The sequence below is a fragment of the Salarias fasciatus genome, chromosome 18 (genome assembly GCF_902148845.1).
Source record: "Salarias fasciatus chromosome 18, fSalaFa1.1, whole genome shotgun sequence".
In the NCBI taxonomy this organism is placed as follows: Eukaryota; Metazoa; Chordata; class Actinopteri; order Blenniiformes; family Blenniidae; genus Salarias; species Salarias fasciatus.
Window position 1 is genome coordinate 7,536,367 of NC_043762.1, and position 23,128 is coordinate 7,559,494.

The following is a 23,128-nucleotide window of genomic DNA, read 5'->3' on the forward strand; positions in this document are numbered from 1 at the left end:
CATGATGAAACAAAGACCAGCTAATGATGTGACTTGGGCTGAGGAGCGGTGCCCTCTGTGCCACGGCTCGCTCTCCTGCTCTTTCTGAAACGAACTCCGTGTCCCGCCGCTGAAGGGCAGACAGTCCCGACGCTCTGAGGTTTTACTGGCGATGGAGAGATATCCCAGCCTTGAAGCGGCGGCGGCGGCTGGTGAGGGCGGTAAATATCACACGTGCTCACGTGTCTGCAGAGCCCACGACCGTCAGGACGCAGACGCACTAAAGTTTCTGTTTGGCTCAGAGATGTCGTGGCCTTCAGCCGAGAGCCAGGACGGCCATCTGAGCGCTGACCAGCGATTTCTCAATGTTTGCCTCTCATCGTATCTCAGGAAAGTTACTCATCATTCCCACCTGCTGTTCACTCTGACACACACACACACACACAAGCAGATTGGTAGAATAACGCCAGAAAAAGTTTTAAAACCCATGGTGAGATGCTGTGAAGCCCTTGCCTTCTTCATGTGTACATACTGAATAATAAGCCAGGTCACGGTGCAGCTGTAGTTCTTAGGCAGATATTTCAATTTTCATCACAACTGCTTCGACTGAAGCCACTATTTAACCGACACACACGCAAACAGCCCTCGCAGCCAACGCGGACGCCACCCGCAGGCTTCCCGCAGAAGTCAGATCTGATTGGCCGCAGCAGGCTGACAGGCCAAAGCTCTTGATGGCGGCTCTAAGCTGGCCCAGATTAAAGCGGGCTCTGTGCTCGACACCTAACCACAATCAGGCCCCTCCAGTCATTACCCATCAACTGGATTAGAGGAGTCTGGGCGTGCGGGGTTAAGACGGGCCGGTCTGGGGGTGGTGGGAGGAACGGAGGACAGGAGGACGACGGGGGGGGGGGTTACGTTTGTTATGTGAAAAGACACAACCTGCCTGTGGGATTCAGGGTGTGGCAGGTTCCGGGTTGGAAGAAGAAGAAGAAGAAAGACGCTGTATCTGGAGGACTTCAAGAGATTTAAGGATTATTGGTGTTTTTGCAGGAAAGATCTGAGCCTGTTCCTTAATATCGAGTGTCGGAAGCCTTGGCAGGAAGGAGCTCTGTGTTTAGAGGGTCATGCTCCCGACGTGCCCACTCCCACTCAAGACAAAGCACAGTAGGACATTTTAGGCTGTGAAAACAAAGGCAGGTCCAGCACAAACACGCGATACACGGAGACGCACTTGTCTTTCACATCGTCCTCTCTGTCCCGACCTGACTGAAGCCCCGTTTACTCCAACAGAGAGAAAAGCATCGTTCAGGCAGAAAGGTTTCCCTTTTACACAGCAAAGGAAATGATGAAAATGATGTAGTTTTCATTTCGGGCCACTAGTAGGTGCTGTTCTGTAATAAACCCATGACGACAAAGCTGGATTGTTATTCCAGATGACTCTAAACTCTGATGAGACTAATGAAAAAATACGGATGAATCTGTAGAAAACAGAGGCTGCATGACGGAAAAGCTATGCAGCCACATGCAGTTTTAACAACATGCAGAATAGACGTTACTTTCATTTCGTTTACTGAACTTGACTGTGAGCCTTTATCGTCACACCAGATTGAACTATTCATGTTTTTCCAACCAGTTAGCAGTATAACTATGGGTCGAGACCGGAAACCGGAAGTCATTCTTAAAACAATCCATGTTTCGGGGCTCTTCAAAAATTCTATTTTTGAGGAAAATAAGGCTCGGAAAAATCTCGCACTCCAAACAGGAGCGTGTCGTGACCCTTCCCCGACCGTCCGGCGTGTGAAGAACTGAAGCGGTGTCATCGGCCAAAATCATGTTCTCATTACTTCATGCTGTATATGAGCCACTTGCTACTTTACATTCCAGTGGAGGCACTCAGACAGCAAACAGACTGTCCTTAGAAGGCCTTGAAAATCCAGGGCAAGTGAGATCATCGGTCCGAGCCCCATCATACCCCAGATTCAACTGTTATTCTTCCACCGTGGCCTTTTCTGGAGATGTGCAACACCTGATCCCCATCTCCGGGCCCGCCTCAGACATGAGGTAAGAATAGAAGGATCTTAATGATGATGAGGAGGAGGAGAAAACCGTGCACGGCGCGTGTTCGAAGTCGTTTTCACTGGAAGCTGCTGGTCAGGCAGCTGCGAGGGAGGCGGACGCCCGGAGCCGCTCCAGCGCCGGTTAGCCAACACGTGAGAACGGGTCCATGTCGGTTCGGTCGTATGACACCAGCGCTCTCTGGTCCAGATGACATTTAAAAAGTCATGCATTACAGCGCTGACTTCCATGACAGCAGCGTCTGGAAATCAGACCTGCTGCTTTAGGCCAGGGGTGTCAAACGTACGGCCCGGGGTCTGAAAGCGGGCCGCTGCAGCAAAGCGTCATAGAGCAATAAAGTAGCGCCATAATAACCTTTAAACTTTTAGTTTTGCCTTTTGGAGTTTTATAAAAGCCTGAGTTGTTGCAAAATGTTTCAAAATTAGTACCAACAATCTTAACGATGTCAACATGAAGGCAGCTGAATGCGAGATGAACTTTCAAGACATAAACGGATATCATTTTCAGAATGTTGCCGTGCAAACGTAAAATGGTGCAATATAACTGAGGAGTTGTGTTTCACTAAATTCAAACATTTCAGTAACAAACTAAAGGAAACAGTCTGAGCTGTCTGAAAATGTGCCTATTAAAAGCTAATTTTGCTCCTCTTTGACTGGTCCGGCTCAGTCCCGGTCAAATCTGGCAGAATGTGAACTAACCTCCGGTCTGAGCCACATCGTTTCACTTCTGAAAGCTTCCTGTGCTGGAGAGGACAAGCCCAGCGTTCCTGCATCTGTCATAAATAAAACTTGGCCGACATCATGTGGAAGAAGTCCATTGTCTTATAAAAGTAATTGATGGTTCATGCTGTGTCTGTGGGACGAGGCCGGAGGCTGCGGGGAGGAAGAACTTCTGATTTTATTTTTTTTTTTTTTACATTTAAACGGCACTGCAATTAGGAGACAAGCTTGGTCATTCATTCGGCCGCAGCGCTTGGCCAAATTTTATCTCAAGCAGAAGTCAGGGATCTAAAACAAACGCACTGGGGTTCCGGTCAGTCTGTTCTCCACTGAGGACATGCTCGGATGATGAAGCAGACCGTCTTCCACTGAACGCTGGAGGCTGTGAAAACGGCCTCTGTGCCCTCGGCTCCCTCGTCTCCCCTCCGCCCTGAGTGATCCATCTCCACAGATCTGCTCCTGCTGCCAAACCCACAGAGGAAGGAGGGGGTGGGGGGGGTGGGGGGGGTGGAGGGGGAGGGCCGGACCCCTTTTCTGAGCTGACAACACGCCAGCAACCACAATCACTGGGGAACTCCACACTTTTTTTTTTTTTTTTTTAATTGAGCAATTACAAATAAATATTGCTCTCTGCATGCAAGTAAATAAACAATATTTGGAGATTTGATTTGGATTCAGGCAGAGATCAGCATGAAGCTGAATCCAAACTCCTGACTTGGAGCTCTGCAGGAGCGGCGTTCTTGTGTTCTGAATGTTAAGATCCTGTTTAAACAGCAGGGACGTCCAGAGAAAACACAACTTCTGTTGCGTTTTGGGGGTTGGTTTGTGTGACGGCGCTGCTCGGAGCAGCTGAATGCGTCTTCACCCCCAGGTGGGAGCCGCCCGCCCCGGTGAGCCTTACCCTGGAAGGCGTCGGCGTGGCCGGACAGGAGGTGCTCCAGCTCGTAGCTGTAGGAGTAAATGTTGTGGACGGTTTCCCGCCGGACGGCCAGCTGGTAGCTCTCCTCCATCTTCCGGGTGCAGCAGGACGGACCCTTGTGCTTGCAGACCAGCAGATCCACATCTGAGGGAGACACGCAGACATGTTGCTTTAATCGGCGTTCGTACGTTCACTCCGGCTGCGCGTGTGTCGCAGCTGCTGACAGCAAAACAACAAAGAAACGCTCCCGTCACAGTGAATTACATGTCGAAGGGACTTCAGAAAGTGTAAAATGAATTCCAATCTTCAATAAACATGAAAACAAACGTGATTAGAACCTGTTCAGAACCGGCATGTGCCCGGCCCGCGATCAGGCAAACGGCAGCAGCAGCAACTTCACAAGATCAAGGCGGCTGCAATTTTTAGAGCCAGGCGCCACCGCTGATCCCCGTCAACTGTGCAACCTCGGGGCATGATGGGAAAATAGCTGGCTCCAGCCCGTTCTGACAGCTGATTGGTTTAGATGTTGACTCAATGCTGTTTGGCAAACTCTGCCTCCAAACTGAAGCATCATTTCTCAATATTTAAGAAAACTCTCCTCTCAATAACACCATGTCCAATCCGTTTTAATGAGTTTCTGCAAGTTCATCTGCAATAACATGACACTTAACTGACTCCACAGCATTTATAATCACTTTTTTTTTTTTTTTTAATTTATGGACAAGTTTCAAGTTCAATAAAGAAGATCTGAAGAGCGAGTTTATAATTTAAGAGTTACTTTCACTTCTGGAAAAAATGTCGACAAAAAAGTGATTAGAAAAGTACCGCATCCATCTGTATGCGATTCTTCACTGTGCGAGTGTGTCTAAGCACACATATAGTGCACGCATATAGACAGATGAGCCGCGACTCCGCCGGGAGCCAGAGGAGGCACCATGGGAGGGCGGAAAAGCAGAGCGAGAATCCGTCCATGTTTCCAGCTATAAATACCGTCTCGGCTAAATATCTCTGCCTCATCCGATACGACCAGCACAGGCACTGAAAATGCACCTAATTCTTAAAGGGAGAGGAAACCGTCACACGGCCAGAGGCGTCCGTGTGAAATCACCTCTGACTGACTGAGCCTGCAGGTCGTAACGGCGCCACGACGCCGCTGGCCCGACTGCAAACGGCCCCGTCGCCCTCCGTTACGTCAGCTGAAACCCGGTCCCACACGAACAGGGTGGCCTTCCTCACAGACAGATATTTAGCACGAGTTCTGTCCCGACAGTCTCATTTGCACAAACAGGAGTCGTTCCTGTCGTATACGAGTCCGGTGTGAGCGATTTCACCGAGACCGGGCGGGAGGCAGGTGGTGTAACCGGAGCCGAGAGCGGGGCCTTAGGACGGAGCGCGGGAGCAGTGCCTCGCCGTCCAAATCCCTCCATGAAACACAATAGGGTTGCATTCTCAATCCCTCTTTCCCTTTTCTGCTGCTCGCTCCCACTCGCCTGGCATATCCTTGTGAGGCCTGGATGTCTCTTAATTACCCGGCGAGGCTCCATTTGTTCCCGTCCAGAGCCAGATGAGTGAAGTCATGACTGGCCGTCCCGCCACTTCCAGCTCATTATCTCCATCCCCGCAGCGGTCCGCTCCGTTCAGGTTCACGCCGCTTCCTCGGCTCAAACCAAAAACTCCCATGTTTTTTTTTTCCTTGCTTGGGGTTTTTCCGATTTATCACGGCCTTGTGGAATTTTGAGATTTTGGAAATAAAATCATTATTGGGTTGTTGAACGTGACCTTTTAAAATCAAATCTGTTACAATCACAGTCGAAGGAGCTCACCTACTTCTACATGCTTTATCTCAGGGGTGTCAAACACGCGGCCCGCGGGCCACAATTGGCTTTGAACACTACATAATCAATATGATCATAACTGGATGTAAAAATAATGAAGAGGACATTCACTACAGTTTTAATGGAGACTTTCCTTAAACGAAAAAACAAAAACGGAGCATTTTCATTTTAAACGGGGCTTTAATCGCACTAACACGTCCAACTTTTTCCACCCAACATGCAACAAATACAATGTGTGTGTGTGTTAACTCATTAATCTGATCCGTTAAAAAAATAAAAAATAAAATAAAGCGATAGGAGCAGGAGTGACAACAGTAGACAAAAAGGCCATAAACAACATCCAGCAGCAGGAAGTTGATGAAGATCCAGACTGAATCTCATGTGAAATGAAATAATGAAATGGAAGCCGGACAGGACCAGATGTTTAGAAAATAACAGTTTGGATCTTACGTCACTTCGTTTGTATGTTTGTACGTAATCCAGTAATGAACTGAACCACGATAAACACTTTTTTTTTTTTTTAAATTACAGAATTTCTGCATGTAGCAGACTCCGATCTGATCGGTACAACCATCCGACGACTGATGCAGTCATTAGAGTGGTATTGCCATGCGAACAGGCTCACCGATGCAACGAGCCTAATTCTAACAGCCAGGTTCTCAAATTGTGGGATTTGTCTTCAATTTTTTTGCGATGTACTTTCAGTCTCCAGTTCATTAAAACAGCTGATTTCGGAACACATTCCCCTTCCCTTCGCCTCACATCTTAGCCTCATTAAAGTAATAAAGCTCGAGTTCGGCTCCTCGGCGTCACACACTGGAGGCCGCATGGGAAAGGTGTTCCTCTTATCAACGCCGAGCATGAAATATGGCCCTAATTCTATTTTAAGGTTCTAATTTCCCCATAAGCAGTGTCAGTTCTCTCCCCTCCTCTGCCCCTGACCCCGTTCTCTCCGCTGGCTGGCTCCTTCCCTCCTTTGTGTTTGTTTGTTATCTGTGATATGAAAGTAATATCCAGGGACTCACAGTGGAATCCAGCCCGGCCTCTCCGTCCCTTGCGAGTAGCTGCACAGAGTAAGTGATACTCAGAAAGACTTTGGCCGTTAAAGCCACCCCAGCGGTCGGGGTAGACCGGCTGCGTCCAAAATATAGCGAGCCATTTTCTGCAGGGAGAAGCCATGTCGCTGCTCCACTCGCAAACGGCAAGCCGGCGCCGAGTTCGGGCGCGAGATGGCGTATCGACAGATTGTACCGAGCATACGTGACGAAAATGTGTTGCTTTTATCAAAAACCAAACTATTACTACCGAATATGATGACATCCTCGACATAAAATCAAATTTAATGAAACCTTCTGGTGCAAAATAAAGTCAAATGTCCAAAACAACGGTTGCATTATGCATGTTTTTACCAACTCAAATGGTTGACTGGGGACATCGGTGCAGTTTCTCATTTCTCAGACGCCGCCTTCAAGTTTTCCCTTCATGCATTGGGAAACGTGTCAAGTCAGTTTTTTTTCTTTTCCCTCCATTTTCTGACATTAAGCTGCGATTTGTGATGCGTCCAACAATTACTCCGTGAACCGTCTCTGCAGGAATCAGTGATGTGACAGTGTTTAGTATGCAGCCCTCCTTGGAAACATACTTGCGGGATTGGATCACTCAGCTAAGACCTCAGTAAGCTTGTTATAGAGTTTGCAGTGTTTGCTTGACCTTCCAGACACGTTTGCATTTCAATGACACCATATCGTGATTGGTTAAGCCCTTCTCTTTAAATTATTAACATGTGTTGACACAGGGCGAAGAGAAAACCATGGATTTAGTGTATTTAATGTCTTAAAATTAAGTTTTGTTGATTTAGTGGCACCTAATAAGTCTGCAGAAAGTACAAGCAGAACAATACGCTACAGAAAGCCTCATATTGGCGAAACATGAGATCCAGATTTAAATATGTCATTTCTGCACATTCAGAAGTTCACAAGAAAGAAAAGTGCAGTTGGACAGCTCGCCCCGCTCGCCCCGGGTAATTAATTAGTCCCCGTCCTGCGTGCTGCTCATTCTGCCTGGATAAACCTCAACGCGGCCCAGACTGGACGTCAACTCCCAGTCCTAATTCCCTTAATTGTCCTCAGGTGACAAATACCTCGGAAGTAATTTGCCGTATTAAAGCCGTGGCTCGGGGGTCTTGATTTGTTCGTCTCAATCCCTTCTGCGACGCGCCGGTGCTTCTCACTGCACCAGTCCAAACTTTTAAGAGGAGAAACTGTATAATTACCCTGCCAACTCTGGTGGATCGCTCTCAAAGAGCCTCGACTGTACTCGGAGAAAATACCACCCTGGTTTCTTTTTTTTTTTTTTAAACACCGATCCGGCACCGATGGAGCGGTTTGAACTCGCACCTCTTCCAGATGTTGTGATAAAGGCTGAGCTGATGCTCTGATGAGATGCAGATTTGCGGTTCGTTAATTCTGCTGTTTTGATATATTTCCAGAGAACAGGAGTAACGTTGTTAGAAAGCGGGCAGCCGAAGCCGCGACCCTCCGCCTGCCCCAGGAAGCCGCCTGGCCTTTGAAATGGTGAGATCCTCTGAACGTACAGGATATTTACTCTGTGCTTTGGACACGCCGCGTTGAATGAAAACACGTCTCAAAAGGCTCTTTGCCGCATACCTGCATTTTTGGACTACCTTGAAACTCAACTGGAACGTTTAAGCTTTCACAGACCCCGAACTGGAACCGCCGTCAGCGGCTGGCACCGAGGCCGAAGCCGCCACCGGAGGGCGGAGGGCGTCCGGTGACGGCCTGGCAGGCTTAGAGAGGCAGGCCGGTGAAGCAGCACTAGATCACAGAACACATGATCACATCTACCGACAAGATAAACCATCTCAAACCATCCGTTCAGCATGGTTCTGCTATCCCTGTATAACTCCGTTAAAATCAGTTCCTGAAGATTCGGCCATATTCTGGAACACAGCCTCTTCCTTTTTGTAATTAAGTCACATGTACAGGAGAATATAGACGAGAAACATTCCTATTGTCCACCTACTGAGCAGGTGCAGAACAGCTATTTACAGCAGCATTTCTGCCATCTAGGCGCAGCCCGAGTGCTTCCAGGAAGTTGACTTTCGCCCCCCGTTTCCATGGCGATGGAACCTGACCATTTCCAAAAAGTTGCGTTTTGGGCTGCTCTGAGGGCCTAAAAGGATGAGGCATCAGATGATCAAGTAGAACAGCAGAAAGGCTCAGGCTGAAATCCAATAAGATGAGATGTGGAGAAAGAATCCGCTTCACAAGGTCAAAAGCTATTTTCTCAATAACGTCCGTTCTCAAAACAAAAAACAAACGTCTTTTTATTAAACTGAAGTAGTGGTGAAAAACCATGCATGCTGTGTGGGAAGGTGTGTGTCCTGCATGTGTGTGTTTTACTCAGTGAGCCAGAGGCCAAGTTTAAAAGGGGGAATCAAAATAACTCGGGCCAATCAAAGACTACGGCGAGCTTTGAGAGGCTGCCAAGTCCTTTGACGCTGTAACTGGTTAAGGATGTGGCGACATGTGATAACACACTGTGTTCTCATTCCCTCGCCATTAACGCGTGACCCTGCTCGTGTTATATTAACCATAGCAGACACTTTCCCTTTCACTCTGGAATAGCTGCTAATGACTCGCTAAATCTGAGCCAAGTGCTGAGATTTGGAAGAAAGAAGTAGAGCAGATCATGAAGTGTGTTTTAAGTGAGCTGCAAAACACACTGATCAGATCTCAGGGTGTCATTCAAGAAGCCAGCGCTCCGAGATATGTTCCCGGAAACATCGGCCCTGTTCATACGACAACGTCTTCAATTAGAAACGGTGCTCTTAACCACTGAAGACGCAACTTTTTGAAAACACTCAAGGGTCCGGAACGCTGCTAGCGCGCACCACACCAGTAATTAATAGTTCTGCACATACTCAGTAGAAAGACTTGACTCAAAGTCCAGATCCTCCTGGACTTGGTAGCTTTAAAGTTTACAGTCGGTGTGTTCTCACATTATTAATGTTTATATGTGCAGGCGTGTGTGTGTGGCTTTATTACAAAAACAAACAGCTCCCACTGGTTGCTAACAACATTTTCAGCGTTTCTGCCGTTTCCGTCTAAACGCACATTGTTTTCACAATTTTGCCATCACAACGGGAACCTTCCCTAAAACGAAAATGCTCCAATGATTATTGGATGTAACCGATTACGTCGATGACGAGCGTCAACGCGTCGTGTTGCCGTCGCTTCGTGCTCCTCTGACACTGCAGTACCCTACAGGAAGTGCTGGGGGCAGCGCTGCTCCCCCTTTACAAACCACGAGGAAACAGAAGAAGAAAAACATGATTTATGGCGGAACAGACAGAAAAAGAGGCTCGAAAACTCCAACCGAAAGATTTTAAAGTTCACTGAACTTTCACTGAAACTAAACCAGGGAAACATTAAATTCCAACTGTGTGAAGCTCCGCTCTCAGGCCATGGTGGCTCAACGAGCCGCCCGAAAAACCCTGCCTTCTCGCCTGACCTGCATGTAGCAGTATCTCTCTCTCCGCTTGTCCTGTGACGGTGTAGCAACCCGTCGTCGCCCACGGTCAGCCAGAATCAACTCCAACCAGAAACTGGGCAAAAGTGGTCCAGAAGACGGATGGAGGGACTGATGGATGTTCGCTTGCCGAAACGTCAGCGTGAGGTCGACACTGTCATCACGCCTTTCCTGAACTTTCACACAACCACAAAGAACCACCTCATGAAATCTCTGAGCAAAGTCATTATTTCCAGACGGGATGTTTGAAGCGACTGCTCCCTGGCTGCCACACTCCTGCCACTTAAGTGAGAATCCATTTCAGCGCACATGAAACAGAGCACTGTATCCTTAAGCAAACACCGGGCTGTGAAACGGGGCCGAGGACTTGCCACTTCAAATTTCAAGACTTGCTTTTGTTGGCATTTGATCTAAGACGCGAAGCAGAGTAGCGTAATTGTGTGTACACACACACACATCTACACCAAACACCCCGCTGGACTCGAACCTCGGCCGGTCGGCGGTTTGAAGAAAAGGCTGCGAACGAACCAAAGAAAACACCCAGTGGAGGGGAAGTGCAAATAAACAGCAACAAGGCACGGTCCGTAAATGTAGCGCTGAAGCTACAAATTACAGTCTGGAGCGATAAGAATGAAGTGATGAAGTATCTAAACTAAAAATCAAATATGATCGTCTCATATTGGAGAAACCTGCAGCCCAGCTTTACAGACGGTGAAGACTCGGACTCGACTGCTGAATTTAAAGCCCTCCGCTCGTCTTTAAGCGGCCGGGATTCCTGCTCGCGGGGGCAATTGATATTCTCTGTTGCTAGTAGTGACACCCTGCTAAACAAACAGATCGAGTGGTTTGGATGCAGCTGCAGGTGTGTTTCCCACTCAGCGGCCTGTCACTGCTCTCCCACGTTACAGGCCGGAGGCTGCAGGCCTCTGTGGCGAAGTGTGTCCGATCACACACACACACACAGCTGAAAATGAGCAGACAGAGTCTGATCAAATCAGCAGGGGTGCCTAACGTAAGGCCCGTGGGCCAAAACTGGGCCGCAAGAAGCACTAATCTGGCCAGAAAACATTGAAACAATTTTCTTCACGGAACACTTCATGAAAAAGCTCCACAATTGTTTTTTTGTGCAACATAAACACTGAACGCACTGGGCTAAAATCTAAATATGCAAGCATTAAGATCTTCATAATCTGAGGTGAAAAACATCAAAGAAAGCATTCAAACAGCGTAAAAGGTCTGAAATTCATCATTTTTAATTAGAAAGCAACAGGAAGTTACCAGAAAAGGTCAGTTTTGATTAAAGGTAAAGAAATCTTTAATAAAGTTCAACTGTTTGGCTCCTGATGGGTCCCAGATTTTACCTCAGACTTCAGAAACTGTAATTACAGCTCATCAAAAGATCACAGTTCTAAAGCTGGTCAGCGACAAGCTTCCAAAGCACGAAGCAGCTCCTACGATATCAAGAAACAGCAGTTTTAAAGACGGAGTGTGAGCTGTGGAGGAAATCTCAACTGTGCACCAACGGAGAGAGAAAATGAGCAGACGGCACACGAAGCATCCAACATGTGGATGAACTCGAGCTGTTTTGGAAACCCAGGCTGCAGAAACACGACGTTTAAATGGAGCTATGAAGCCGCAATCATCAAAAAAACGTCTCTAAGTGTTATACAAACAAATCACTGCGGTGGAAATGTGTCCAGTTCAATAATAACATGGCAGAATATACCCCACATGAAACATTTCATTCGTTACAGAGGGCCGAGTATCACTTTATGCTTTTCACGCACAGAGATAAACACCGAAACCCATCATTTTTAGTCTCATCGCACCGTTTTTCTGCAGCGTACAGGAGAAAAGTACAAACCACAAAACCATTAAGGCTGCTTTGGATCATCACACCGACCGAAATAATCAAGTCAAATTCCTCATCGTGACTCTGCTCCAAAACTGACTTCCAGGCTGCCTTTTCTTACCATTTACATCAAAACCTTTCTGTAGTTATTTCTGCTCTACTTTTCATCCTTTAACCGGTTTTCTTTCACACCCTATTCCACTGCTCTGTCCACAGCAGAGAAGGAATGTCATTGTGCAGGGAGACAGGACTTCAGACGTGCATGTCAGTAAACCTGAACTGAATCCAGAGAGCGAGGGAAGCTGCAGCAGGTGAAACGCCGACCACCCAGATCTGTCTTCTTCTTCCTCAAACATTAAATCATGTCTGTGCCGAATGCATCACAGTAAATCTGCTCAACCAGCTGCGCTGCTTGTCTGACACATGATCTTTATCACAAACCCATTCTGAAGGTGCTGAATAGACAAACATGAAGCAAACAGCAGAAGCTCTGATGAAGGGCTTTTTTTTTTTTAATACTGGTAAAAACATTTTATTAAACCTTTGTGTTCTCCTGCAGTGGGTGAACTTCTATTAATCAGTGGTTCTGAGAGATTTTCAAGGTTCTGTCAATGGAAATGAGAAGCTGCTGGATGAGTTGTTGGCACCATTCTTCAATCATTTCAAAAACGACACAGACCCGGCATGAAAATGCTGCTTTGATGTAAAGTTCAACTGTGCAGGCTCTTGAAGGTTGGGCCTTTCTGCCTTCTATCTACACAATGCATTGTGTCATGAAACACACCCAATCCTTTATTTCCCTCCTTTACCTCATCTGTATCTGAGGAGTTGTCATGTTTGTTATAAAAGTTCGAACTGTATATAAAATACTTCACGGACGGAACCAACATGACCAAATTAAACATTAAAAGTTTCATGAATCTTGCTGTCAGCAGTTTAAAGTCAGAGAGTGGAGGATGCGGCGTCGCCTCACCTGTGCCAGGTGTCTCCGGGACGCGGCTCAGCGGTCCGACCTGCCGCAGCTGGAACGCCGTCCTCACCTCATGACAGCTGTACGCGTCCACCCGGACCGCCGCCGCCGCGAAGAGCAGCGCGACCCAAAGACATCCGCAGGAGCTCACGCGTGGGCATACTCCTCGGGACATGGCCGCATCTCACAGCAGGTACCCGCGTGGATATCCTCCTCCTGTGACCCGGCCGTGGAGTGTGGGGCAGTGCTGGAAACAGGCGGCGCGCGAGAAGACAGGAGCGCGGGTTAGTTCAACCATCTGACAGGCCCGACGCGTCTCCTCTTCACATCATCGGTCGGGGTGAGGGTGGGCGCCTCGCGGGGAGCTGTGGGGCTCTTCTCGCGGACAGAGGGAAAGTGGAAAGTGGTGTGTGTCCGGCGCGCAACACGGTGCAGTGAGTGAGTGCGCGGCTGCGCGCCTGTTTCCAAAGCGCAGCGCGGCGCGGCGCGCACTGCCCTCCCTTTCTGTTTACCTCAGCTAAGTGCCCCCGCTGCCCCCACATACTGCCCCTGCTGCTACATAATGCCCCCACCGCACTGGAACCAGCTCACATTTTCAATCTTTGCTTTAAAATATTTAAAATTACTTTTGAGATGAACATATTCTGTTATGTATCCACTCATTAAGATGAGAACGTGCGTTTTTACTTTTTTTAAATATCACCTTCAATCATTGTTTGAACTGTAAATTGATCTTTATTGGAAGTAGTTCATTTATATTTTTTTAATTTATTGATTACGACATATAATCCATACTTACACTATGGTTCTCTATCATACGTAAAAAATAAGTAAGTTCCAGACCAGATCTACCATCGATTGGCTTCTATTGATACAGCTATACTTTTAATTTAGAATTCATGATATGACACTTATTAAGGTGCATTTTATTTGACTGCACTGGAAAGCAAAGCAATGCTTTTTTGATTTACATTGCTGCCATCTTCTGGTGAAAATGTGCAGCAGCTGCTCCATTCATCCAGCTTTTAACCAGATTAAACATCCACACACTGCTTCACACACACAGGAAATACAGAGTCACGCCAAACCATGAATGTTACTCATTACTCTTCTGCAGGACACCGACTTTAACCTCATCCTTATGATTATATACCATAAATCTGGATAACAGTGACTTGGTTTTTTTCTCAGTACCTATTTATAAAATCAATCTACTGAAATCTCAGGCTCAGCTCCCACAGCAACAGATGATTTGAAACTAGTGAGAATGGTCTAAAATAAATGATCCCAAAATACAATCTCGAAGAAGAAAAATGGTGTCAGAATGGTGTTAAACTGTCTAAAAGTGCAACGTTGGACATGGATTTTCAAGAAGAGAATTCTGAGAACTAAAAAACACAAACAACCTAAACTTCCATGATCGTGTCAACCTGACCAATCATGGCGCAGGGAGAACATGCAAACACAAGAAGCTTTAAAACCAACCTGTCACGTTCGGATTATCTCTCACAGCTCATCTGTGTTCGGGATTTGTACAGCGAAAAGATTCACAACCAACACAAACTTAGTGAAAACTCTCCCGCGTGCTGAGCGGCTGATGATAACGAGCAATCAACTGACGCCACGTTCGACGTCATCACGTCGCCGACGTAAACGAACTCATTAAAGTCATTTGAATGACTTATTTGAAATATTATCCAGGAAAGACCGTGGAAATCGATTATTTTTGCAGTCTGGAGGACTCCGGATTAATTATTTACCCACGAAAGATCGAGAAAAGTGATTCCATCGACCAGCTCAGGTCAGTGACCAACAAGAATTTAATTTGTGTTTTATTATCGGTTATATTACAGAAGGGGTCATGAAATAGAGGTCATCTGGTTTACATTCTTGCATGACCCTCCAATCACTCACAGGTTCATCAATTTCTTCCATTAACTTTTTGCATCGAAAACACTCAATACACTTGAATTTTACAAAAACTGAAGTCTTATTTAACTTGTTCTTAATTATAAGTCAATAAAATCTGCACTTAATCCAGTCTTCTAATTCAACAAATGATTAATTTCTCGTGTTTGGCCAACATCTGAACACACTGCTGCTTTTCTGCAGAAGGAAACTCGCCATCAGTGAAGTATTTGAGTAAATAATGACAAACAGTCCATTAGATCATCTCCGAGCTGATTAATATAAATGTTTTCTTCTGGAATATCATGTTCATGGATTGTTCAAGTGAAGTCCACTCCCCATTGTCTCATGAGTCCTGAGGGAGACACTGCTGATACTGATGAACAGCAGAGTGATATTGAAGGAGACCAAAATGATCTAATGACCATCACTGAATCTCATGGAAGTCAAGTTGTTTCTGCAGATCCGTCAGCTGTGACTCTTATTTCTAATGAGTTTCAAGCTGTCGAGGTTGGAAAACTGTTCTTGTGTGCATGTAGCATCAGCAGTCTGACCAGTGATGGTCATCTGTGCTTCAGCAGGAAAACGCTTCAGGTTTTGGTTATTCTGTGACTGCAGTGACCCCATTCCTGCTGGTTTCACCCGGAGACTGAAAATAAAGAAGTTTATGTGGTTTTGCCAGCCTGAAGGTTTGAGTCTTCTCTGTTCATTATTGTGAAAAGTGATTGTAGAAATCTTCTTTCTGTTAGTTTCTTATTATAACCTGAACTTTAGCTTCACTTCCATTCAAATAATAAAAAAATATCTCTCTCCCTAAGATGCTCAGTGCCATGCCATGTCTCCTCTGTTCTGTGCGAATTAATGGTAGAGTGTGAGTGTGAGTGTGAGTGTGAGTGTGAGGGTGAGGGTGAGTGTGAGTGTGAGGGTGAGTGTGAGTGTGAGTGTGAGTGTGAGTGTGTGTGGTGCATACTGTTTGATGGCGCGGTTTTTATTCTTTTTGTTTTTATGACTGTTTTTAATGTTCAGCACTTTGCGTTGTTTTTATTAATATGAAAAGTGCTATATAAATAAAATCTGATTTGATTTGATTTGATTTGAATTGACTCAGGTTCCTGACCTCCATGTCATTCACGACTCATCTGAGGGTTAACCCTAACCCTGACCTTAACCTTAACCCATAGAAGTTAATGTGAGCTCAGGCAGGAGCTCCTGAGTTCTTGGGAAGTGTTCATTTGTTAACACGACCCACTGATATCTCATCAGTGTAACTTTTACTTCTGAGATCCTACAGTTAGTTTAAAGAAGGTTTTCTTGTTTTCCCACTACCTGCTGTTCATTTTTCAGGGTTTATTGTGATGTAGTGACTGATCTTTACTTTCACAGAAACGTTTGTTGGCTTCGGTGGAGAAACTTTGGATGGTGGTGGTTCTGCTGAGGATCTTTCAGATTAAGGATGACAGAATTTTTTTTTTTTTTTTTTTTGGGAAAACCAACTTTCCTGTGATTTGTGTTGTGAATTTTGAGGAGGGGCTGTAGATACGGAGGAGTTTTGTAAATGAAATGAACGCAGTGAGTTAGTCTGTCCAGTTTGTGGGTTTTAGCTTTGCGAGTTTACTGTCAGGCCAGATACCACATGTGGAATATTCCTGTTGAAAATCATTGGTTTTATTTGTGTTTCTTGTGGAATTTTGTGAGACAGAGATGAAGATGAGGGGTCGAGGTTTCAGTGTTCACACGGAGGTTTGAATTCAGCTGGCTGAGTGGCTCACGCTCACTCAGAACGCCGGCCTTCTCCGCCATGGAGTCAGTCAGCCAGGTTTTTAGAGACAACAGGGTTCATGACCGTCACACAGTGTCTCGGCCAAGTTGAACTCAAACTATTCCACATCAGTGTTCAGAACCAGTGGTATCGCTGGATCCTCGTCCTGTGTCTCATTTTCTGTCGGCTCTGAGTGACTTCAGCACCTTCAGGACCAGTTCTGTGAACTTTTCTGATGAATCGACCTTTGGCTGCAGACATTATTTGTGTGGAGTCATGGTTTTGTGCAGCAGGTGGCGCTCTCCTGCCTTTACAGAGCCCTCATGTGGACGTGCTCGCTGTCATGTTAGTAGTGATGATTTCCTCCAGCAGATGGCGCCAATCCCCTGACTTTTCAGAGTAGTTTGAGATTCCCCAGTGCTCATTTATGTTATGTGTTCTTATTGACATGGAGAAGGTCAGCAGGCAAACTGAATGATAACATATTTAGTTTTATCAGCTTTGATATCAGTGCAGGACGTCTCTGTTTTCCCTCTCCGTGGGAACATTTCTGTTATCTTCAAGCAAAGCCTAATTTGTAATGAGATAATCTCCTGTCGTGGTGGCAAGCAGTGAATCATCAGTGCGCTCTGGCATGCTCACAATCCACGTTAAACAGGACAAACACAGCATCAGCTGTTGTTTACAGAGGAACAATATGTTCCAGAATGCTCTCTGTCAACACAAACCTCCAGTATGTCCTCACGCTGCCTCCTCATTAACCGTTTGATGGTTAGGAACTGAACTGTGAGGCCAGATGAAGCTGATTCAGCTCGCTGCAGAGGAATGAGCAGACTGCAGCCGTCTTCTGGAGGTGTCCTCACGCTGCGTTTGAGTCCGCGCAGCCTGTGGGGGCTTGAGCCCATCAGTTCTGGCCCTCTAAACTGGGGATTTAAGGGGCTTAAACCCCCAAGATTGGAGCCGTCCATGGCCTGTTTGAGAGATTACGGGCTTCAGTCTCTTATTTTCACCTCTGTGTCTTGGTGGAACAGCAGGATATGTGCCGGCTGGTGGTTAAAAGGAAGAAACCTTTGCAGAACCAGCCTGAGAGGTGAAGGCCTTCTGCTGTTTCATTGGGGTGAGGGGACAGAAGGAAAGAAAATGCTAGAATCTGAACAGTAGGTGGAACGCATTCACAGTGAGCTGATTCACTTTTTATTTCTTTTTATTTACCAGTAGTTATATTACCTAAACTAAACTACATAAGGAACTAAAACTAAAACTAAAACCAAAGTTCCGCTGGGCGGTACACCCTATCGGTCAATGATTAATAATCCTTTAAAAAAATTTGTGATGATCCAGATCATCAACAAAATTGAATGGATTCTAAGTTAACCCAAGACCCACCTTTCCACAAAGTTTCATTGCAATCCGTCCATTACTTTTTCCGGAATCTTGCTAACAAACCAACCAACCAACAAACGGACGTGATTCCATAACCTCCTGGCGGCGGTAATAAGCCCTCTTCATCAGGTGGTGCTCAGGAGCAGAGCTGGAGAACACTTGTTTGATCACTTTGGTTTATGTATACTGAGGAATAGCTGCACCTTGTTTAAAAGTGTGAAGTAGCCACAGAGTGAGGGGAAAGAGGATAAATCAAAATCGTGATAGTTGTTGAATAATCTAATCATAGCTCCTGAATCGTAATTGAATTGTGAGGCGCCTCAGATGGTGCATCCCTACTGTTTGCTCATTGACACAAAACACCACCATCGCGGCGCCTCTGGTCCCGGCTTCACGTAGGAGGACAGGATGGACCGGCAACAGATGTCGGCCCCGTGGCCGTTCCCCAGAGGAGTCCTGCCTGTAACCCTGTCTATCTTCTGCAGACCGACACATCAGGTGGAGGGCTGGGGTGTGTGTGTGCGCGTGTATGTGTGTGTGTGTGTGTACTCAAGATCACATGAGTTCAGTGTGGCAGCCCGTGTAGCATTCTCCTGCGTGGAGGGGGACACAGCAGGACCTGCACCAGAGCTTTGGTCTCACTTCTTTGACCCCCCCGTGCACAGGTTGAGTCACGACCTCTGGTTGCTTCAGCAGCTGTAAAATACTGAAATATACTACAATTTCACCAAAAAAAACATGTTTATTGCTTTGTACTGATGTAGACAAATATTTTTTTAACCTTTGATTTTCACACTCTGTTGGACTGGGAGCTCCACTTGATCCACGGCTCTAAATACTTTTTTTTGTTATCAATACAGGTGATATAGTGAATATAACAGAATGGAATAGAAGTCCCAAAGTATTGTAATGATCTGTTATCACAGATCTGTTATAACAGATCATTACAGTATGAATTCACCTTGCAAACAAAATCAAACTAACACACACACACACACACACACACACACACACACACACACACAGTAATATGGCACTGTAACATCTTAACATGCACTCCCAGAGCGGCGGTGTCGTCCACCTCAGCTGGATTCCCGCGGATGTGGGGATGAATCCCTGCTGCTGAGCGATCCAGACAGCTGCCACTCGTCTGAGGAATCCGGGTCAGGCTCAGAGTCACCCGACTTGAAGCCAGGCAGGTCAGAGGTCAGCTCACATGTTCCAGTGGGGTCCTGGAGTGAGAGCAGGCTGCAGGAAGTTAAGGAGTTATCCAGGTGGTGTGCTCAGTGTTCTGTGCAGCACTTCTTGTGGAGTTCTGAAGCTTCATGCCAGAGCGTTTCCTTCATCGTCAAGTTACTACAAACAGCATGAACACTGACGCAGTCCTAATGGACTTACAGTTTGTTGAAAAACCAGCTCAGAACCTTCTGAAGTGGTTCATTTTTTTATGCCCACTCCTCTGAATCATTGGCAGAAAACTTACAAACATAGATCATAACGGAGTCATCCAGTAACGAAGCCCAACAGTTTCACATGATCAGGCAAAAGCGACTGTGCAAAGAAAAAAAAAACTCCCTTTTAAAGACATGTCTCAGCTTGACATCTCTGGAGGGAGGAAGTGGTGATAAGTGAGTGTCGAAGAGCTTGATTAAGCCGAACATCATCGCACGCTGTGCTGCTGAACTCAGAAACTCGTGGGGAAGATTTTTGTCATTCCTAAAATAGGATATATTGTGCAGCCAGTACAGGTGCATGCATAAATTTACAACATGCACATGCATACATGCAACACGGAGTGGTCAGATGGGCACATATTACCGGTCACAGCGCGAACCTTATGCTCCATTTCTCTCAGGGAGATGTGAGGAATGGAAGTAAGCCGTCCTGCATCTTTAATGAGAGTCTGACATCTTCAGTGCCACTGTCTCACTGTCAGTCCTGCGGTGGCGCCTTCGCCTGTGCCTGCATGGCACTCCCAGAGAGGCCAGAAAACAGAAAATGCCACTCAGCACCACTGATGCTTTTAAGGAATCTGGATGCCACCTCAAAGCTTTCCTGGAAGCACAAACCATCCCGCTGCACACCTGGCAGCAGGAAACCGCACTTAATACAATCTTGTAAAGCACTCGCTCTATTTACAACGACTGTATTTCCTCGGTGTCATTTAATTGATCGGCATAATGGTTTTTATAGACTCTTCATTAGCCTGTTACAGCATTAGATCAATACATCATTACATGCATGATTGAGCCGAGTACCAGGCATCTGCTCCGAGGCACAGCGGTTTGGATTCGTACACACTGATTAATGTCACCGTTTCGCCGCTGCCGCGAGTCAGCACGGTCAAGCAAACTCAATCTCTCATTCCATTATCTGTAACTTCACCGTCAATACATTTAGAATATACTCTGTTCATGATAAATCAGCCAGATGTAACATTCTTAACTTCCACATGACTGGAAATCAGTTATTGATTCAAATCCTGGATACTATTTTGAATAGTTTTTTGTTGTATTTTGTGTAATTAAACCTTCTTCTCCTATCAGGGACAAGTGTGCTTCATGCTGATGTGATAATTAATAATTCCGTCCTGGGCTGCCCACTGGACCCTGGAGGATGTGGGTGAGAGGAGGATGTTGGCCAAGCTCACGACAGCTCTCACCCGCTGCAGCGGGCGGCGGAGGAGCTCAGCAGCTCCTCCAGTGGCCGACTGAGACTCCGTCAGTGCAGGAAAGAGCAGGTCCTTCATCCCCACCGCTGTCACACTGCTCTACTCAATATGTGCAATATTCCTTAATTAGAATATCCTGCCATCGTCCTCACTTTATAACCCCCATAAGCAATCATGGACCCTTTATTCACTCTTCTGACAGCGAGAACATCACCAAGTCCAGTTAGATCAGTGGTGTCAAACAAAAGGCGTGTGGGCCAAAACCGGTCCACGAGCAGCTCCAATCTGGCCAAATCCCCAAGAAAATGAAAAAAAAAAAAATTTTAAAAATAAATTTTTTTGAACATATTTCTTCAGAGCAGCAGAGACAACACTGTTAGGAATTGAGCAACATCTTCTGCCAGGTGCAGGATTATCGTCTTCACGGTGAAAATCCAGTAACAGATGACAGTGAGTGCAGCGACGTGTTATTTTGATCATCAATTCAGGCCAAACTTTTCTCCTTGCATGCCCCTCTTTGTGTGTCTGTAAGCGTGCGTGAGCTGAAAAGTTAAGGGAATCGTGTCTGATTTCACCCCCAGAGGGAGTGTCCTCCGCTGTCCACCAAGCAAAATGCTGCTGTGCACATAGGTGGAAAAATTGGTTTAACCCATTCACCCCTGAGATCTCCTCACTGTCTGTGTTCACTGGAGTCCCACGGGATCTAAATACTTCCTTTCAGATCGTACACACGGGCCATGCACCGAGGCCAGACTCGCCTTTTGTGTGTGTGTGTGCGTGCGTGTCTGTGTGTGCTAAGCCGGTCTGGATAGAGTAACTTTCTTTGTGCGTGACCAGTCGACCACATTCCTCGCAATGGAGCAGAAAATGGGGGTGACTACCTTTTGACAGAACATTTTATCTGAGTGCGATCGAAGCGATTGGCGCTTTGTGGCTTGTGGCGAGCCGTACCGAGAGGCGCGGAGCCACGCAGCGGCGAGCTTCACCCTGTTTCACCTGTTCCTCCAGAGGACACTCCTCCTTTGGTAGTCAAATTCAGTGTCAGACTGGGACTGGCAAACGTCAATGCAAAACTCTCAAGACGCCCGATTATATGACGATGGTGAAGTTTTTGAAAACAGTTTGGAACTTGGAACTTCAGTTTCTGTCGTTACTGTGTAAATGGACATCATAAAATGTGAAACTTTTCAGAAATTTCCTGAAATATTTCTCTTTTTGCTCCTCCATTTCCCTGCTTTATTTATTTGATCACAAAAGTATTATCTCCTGTTCTTTACTCTCACATGTTTGTGTCTCCTTCCAACTTCCCACCAGCGTCTTTTTTTTTTTTTTTAATTTCATTCTACACTGTGAGACAGGACCAGGATGAGAGCGAGGGGGGTGGAAAGTGAGGGGGAGAAGGGCGGGAGGGGGGGTTGAGGGAAATGGAGGGAAGGGTTGATGAAAACAACAGATCTCTGCTCCCTAATCCTTTTGTGTCCATTGCAGCTCACCCGGCGGCCCCCCCTCCTCACCCGCTCAGCGCCGCCACCCGCCCTCAGACCCTGCTCCTGCACCGCACATATACCGCCGCGCACTCCCGACGCACAAACAACAGAGCAGAGAGTCAGACTCACGGCCCAGACAGGCGAGCAGAGGAACACACAACTCAGACTCAACTCTGCCCTCGCCCGCATCTCTGCACCGGCTCGCTCGCTTTGTTTATCTGCGCAAACATGTTTCCGTCTCGCGCCAGCGTGTCAGTGTGTGTGTATGTGTGCGCGTTGGAAAGTGCACGGCGTTGTTCTCACTTTTTTTGTGTGTGTTTTTTTTTTTTCACTCCGTAAATGTAATGAAAGCGCTGGGGAGCCAGCCGGCGTGAACACACCGCCAGTGTTTTTGTGTCGTGGTCTTGTTTACGAGCTGAGAGAGGAGCGGGGAGGGGAGGGGTGGAGTAGGGGGGGGGTGGGTCGGGGAGGGGTACCGCTGTGGTTGCCGGGGGAAGAGGAGGTTGTGTCTAATGAGGTCACACCCTGGCAACCCGTTGACTCCTCCCACTCGACCTCCTCCTCCTCCTCCACTCTCCCATCCCTCCACTTGGCCCCTGTGAGTGAGCCCACCCACTCAACCCCCCCCCCCCCTCCTCACCCTCTGACAGAGAGCTCTCCGTGGTGCTGAAAGCAGAAAAACACATTTAAAGCTCCGGTTACAGTCGAGCCGCGTGCGACGGCGGACTGCAGGAGGAGAGCGGGATTTGATTTCTTTAGAAATTGGTTTGAAATGAATTTAGAAAAAAGAAAAAAAAAAACAATCTGAGGGTAGGAGGAGGATGTGGAGAGAGGGAGAGAGGATGATGCTGTAGTGGAAGGCGGCTACAGCAGGCAGTGGGCGTGTTCTTGTTGTTGTGATCTATAGCTGGGAAGCCCAGTGTCATCTGCTTAAGCACAGATCGACTGTGCAGACCGGTGCGGCTGAGTCGGACGGAGGAAACCGGCAGGGAATGCCGTACCTGGAAACCACTTAGCTC

At 46.7% G+C, this 23,128-nt stretch overlaps 1 protein-coding gene across 2 annotated transcripts in view; it reads right to left on the reverse strand.

Moving 5' to 3' along the window:
- Positions 1 to 13,291, reverse strand: part of LOC115405098 (glypican-5-like) — an 88,446-nt gene extending 75,155 nt beyond the window's left edge. For both annotated transcript variants that reach the window (XM_030114557.1, XM_030114556.1), the window contains exons 1-2: positions 12,905 to 13,291; positions 3,676 to 3,837 (exon numbers count right to left, since the gene is read on the reverse strand). In XM_030114557.1, coding sequence (XP_029970417.1) covers positions 3,676 to 3,837; positions 12,905 to 13,076 — 334 coding nt within the window. In that variant the 5' untranslated portion in view covers positions 13,077 to 13,291. The remainder of the gene's footprint in view (positions 1 to 3,675; positions 3,838 to 12,904) is intronic.
- Positions 13,292 to 23,128: the final 9,837 nt, after the last annotated feature.